At 37.8% G+C, this 2,846-nt stretch overlaps 1 protein-coding gene across 1 annotated transcript; it reads right to left on the bottom strand.

Annotated features, from left to right (window-relative positions):
- Positions 1–1,032: 1,032 nt before the first annotated feature.
- On the bottom strand, positions 1,033–2,830 carry LOC108520957 (zinc finger protein 845-like). The gene is given in 1 exon segment (XM_017860541.1): positions 1,033–2,830. A coding segment is annotated over 1 exon segment (1,233 nt). The 5' UTR covers positions 2,434–2,830; the 3' UTR covers positions 1,033–1,200.
- Between the last annotated feature and the right edge of the window lie 16 nt (positions 2,831–2,846).

The following is a 2,846-nucleotide window of genomic DNA, read 5'->3' as shown; positions in this document are numbered from 1 at the left end:
ATTATATTTGTTTGTAGATGACACGATCTTCTGTGAAGAAAATCACAAAGAGTCAATCAAAATACTACTGGAGCTAACAAACAAATGCAATGTATCTGCACAATACAATATCAGCAGCAAAAATTAGTTGAATTTCCATACATTAACAATGAACAATTTTAAAAGAAAATTATAAACACTTCCATTTGCTAGAGAACTTAAATAGGAATAACTGTAAAAAGGTGAGAAAGCTGTACTTTGCAATCTAAAACACAGATCAAAATGATTAAAACACACACACATATATATATATGTGTGTGTATATATATATTTATAACCCATATTGCTGGTTTGGAAAAAGTAATATTGTTAAATAATTATATAACCCAATGTGATTTAGATTCAACACAATACCCAGAAATATCCCTATCAGTTTTTGTTAAAGAAACAAAAAACAGGCTGGGAAAATGGCTCCTGTCTGTTGGTCAGGCTGATCTCAAACTCCTGGCCTCAAGTGATATATCCACCTTGGCCTACCAAACTGCTGGGATTACAGGCGTGAGCCACCGCGCCCGGCCCAATACTCTTAACATAAACACTTTAATGTCAATTAATGCTTGATGGTTTGCTATATTCATTGCACTTGGAACAATTACCTCAAAATGAATTTTCTGATATTCTACAAGGAGTGACATCAGACTGAAGACCTTGCCACGCTCATGACATTTGTAAGACTTCTGTCCAGTATGCATTCTCTGATGTCTAATGAGGTGTGAACATGAAGTAAAGGCTTTGCCACAATCATCACACTTGTGAGGTTTCTCTCCTGTACGAATTCTCCTGTTTTGCACAGGATGAAGCTTGACTGAAGACCTTGGCACAATCACGACATTTGTAAGGTTTCTCTCCAACATGAGTTTGCCAATGAACTGCAAGGTATGAATGATGTCTGAAAAATTTCCCGCAATTATTACACATGTGAGATCTCCATTATGGATTCTCCAGTGATTTGCAATGGTTGTAGCGTTACTGAAGGTTGTAATGTTACTGACAATCATTACATTAGTAAAGTTTCCCTATACCATGGATTGCCTGATGAGGAATAAATGTTGACTGCCCACTAAAGGCTTTGCCACACTCATTACACTTGTTTCTCTCCAGTGTGAATTCTAGTATGTTGTGCCAGGTGTGAATCATGCCTGAAAGCCTTGTCACAAACTCTTACATTTGTATGGTTTCTCTCCAGTATGAATTCTCCTGTCTTTTGAGGCTTGATTTGGGACTGTAAACTTCATCACATGCTTCACATTTCTAATGCTTCTCTCCAGTATGAATTCTATGATGACGTGCAAGCTTTGCTTTTTGATTAAAAACCTTATCACACTCATTACACTTGTAAGGTTTCTCTCCAGTATGAATTCTATGATGACGTGCAAGGTGTGCTTGTTGATTAAAAACCTTGCCACATTTATTACACTTGTAAGGTTTCTCTCCAGTATGAAGCCTATGATGACGTGCTAGGTTTGCTTTTCGATTAAAAGCCTTGCCACATTCATTACACTTGTAAGGTTTCTCTCCAGTATGAACTGCCTTATGAATTACAAGGACTGAATTTCGACCAAACGTCTTGCCACACTCATTACACTTGTAATGTTTCTCTCCAGTATGAACTGTCTTATGAATTACAAGAGCTGAATTTCGACTAAACTTCTTGCCACATTCGTTACACTTGTAAGGTTTCTCTCCAGTATGAAGTCTATGATGACGTGTAAGGTTTCCTTTTTTATTAAAAACCTTGCCACATTCATTACACTTGTATGATTTCTCTCCAGTATGAATTCTCCTATGACTTTCAAGGTTTGATTTGAATCTGAAAGCTTCATCACATTCTTCACATTTGTAAGGTTTCTCTCTAGTATGAGTTCGCCCATGAACTGCAAGGTATGAATGATGTCTGAAAAATTTGCCACATTTATTACACTTGTAAGATCTCTCTTCATTATGAATTCTCCAATGATTTGCAATGGTTGTAGACTTACTGAAGACTTGGTGACAATCGTTACATTTGTAAAGTTTCCCTAGACCATGGATTGCTTGATGGTAAATAAGTGCTGACTGCCCACAAAAGGCTTTGCCACACTCTTTACACTTGTAAGGTTTCTCTCCAGTATGAAGTCTACGATGGCATGTAAGGGATAACTCCTGACTGAAGGTCTTGCCACATTCATTACACTTGTAAGGTTTCTCTCCAGTATGAAGTCTATGATGGCGTGTAAGGGATGACATCTGACTGAAGGTCTTGCCACACTCATTACACTTGTATGGTTTCTCTCCGGTGTGAATTCTCCTATGTCTTTCAAGGTTTGATTTGAAAGTGAAAGCTTCATCACAATCTTCACATTTGTAAGGTTTCCCTCCACTATGAAGTCTACGATGGTATACAATGGATGACATATGACTGAAGGTCTTGCCACAATCATTACACTTGTAAGGTTTCTCTCCAGTATGAATTTTCCGATGTCTTTCAAGGTTTGATTTGAAACTGTAAGTTTTGTCACATTCTTCACATTTGTAAGGTTTCTCTCCAGTATGAAGTCTACGATGGCATGTAAGGGTTAACTCCTGACTAAAGGTCTTGCCACACTCATTACATTTGTAAGGTTTCTCTCCAGTATGAAGTCTACGATGGCATGTGAGGGATGACGTCCGACTAAAGGTCTTCTCACACTCATTACACTTGTACGGTTTCTCTCCAGTATGAATTCTCCTATGTCTTTCAAGGTTTGATTTGAAACGGAAAGCTGTGTCACATTCTTCACATTTGTAAGGTTTCTCTCCAGTATGAAGTCTACGATGGCATGTAAGGG

Source organism: Rhinopithecus bieti, unplaced genomic scaffold (genome assembly GCF_001698545.2).
Source record: "Rhinopithecus bieti isolate Rb0 unplaced genomic scaffold, ASM169854v2 scaffold_56566, whole genome shotgun sequence".
Classification (NCBI taxonomy): Eukaryota; Metazoa; Chordata; class Mammalia; order Primates; family Cercopithecidae; genus Rhinopithecus; species Rhinopithecus bieti.
This window is presented reverse-complemented; position numbering and strand designations above follow the sequence as displayed.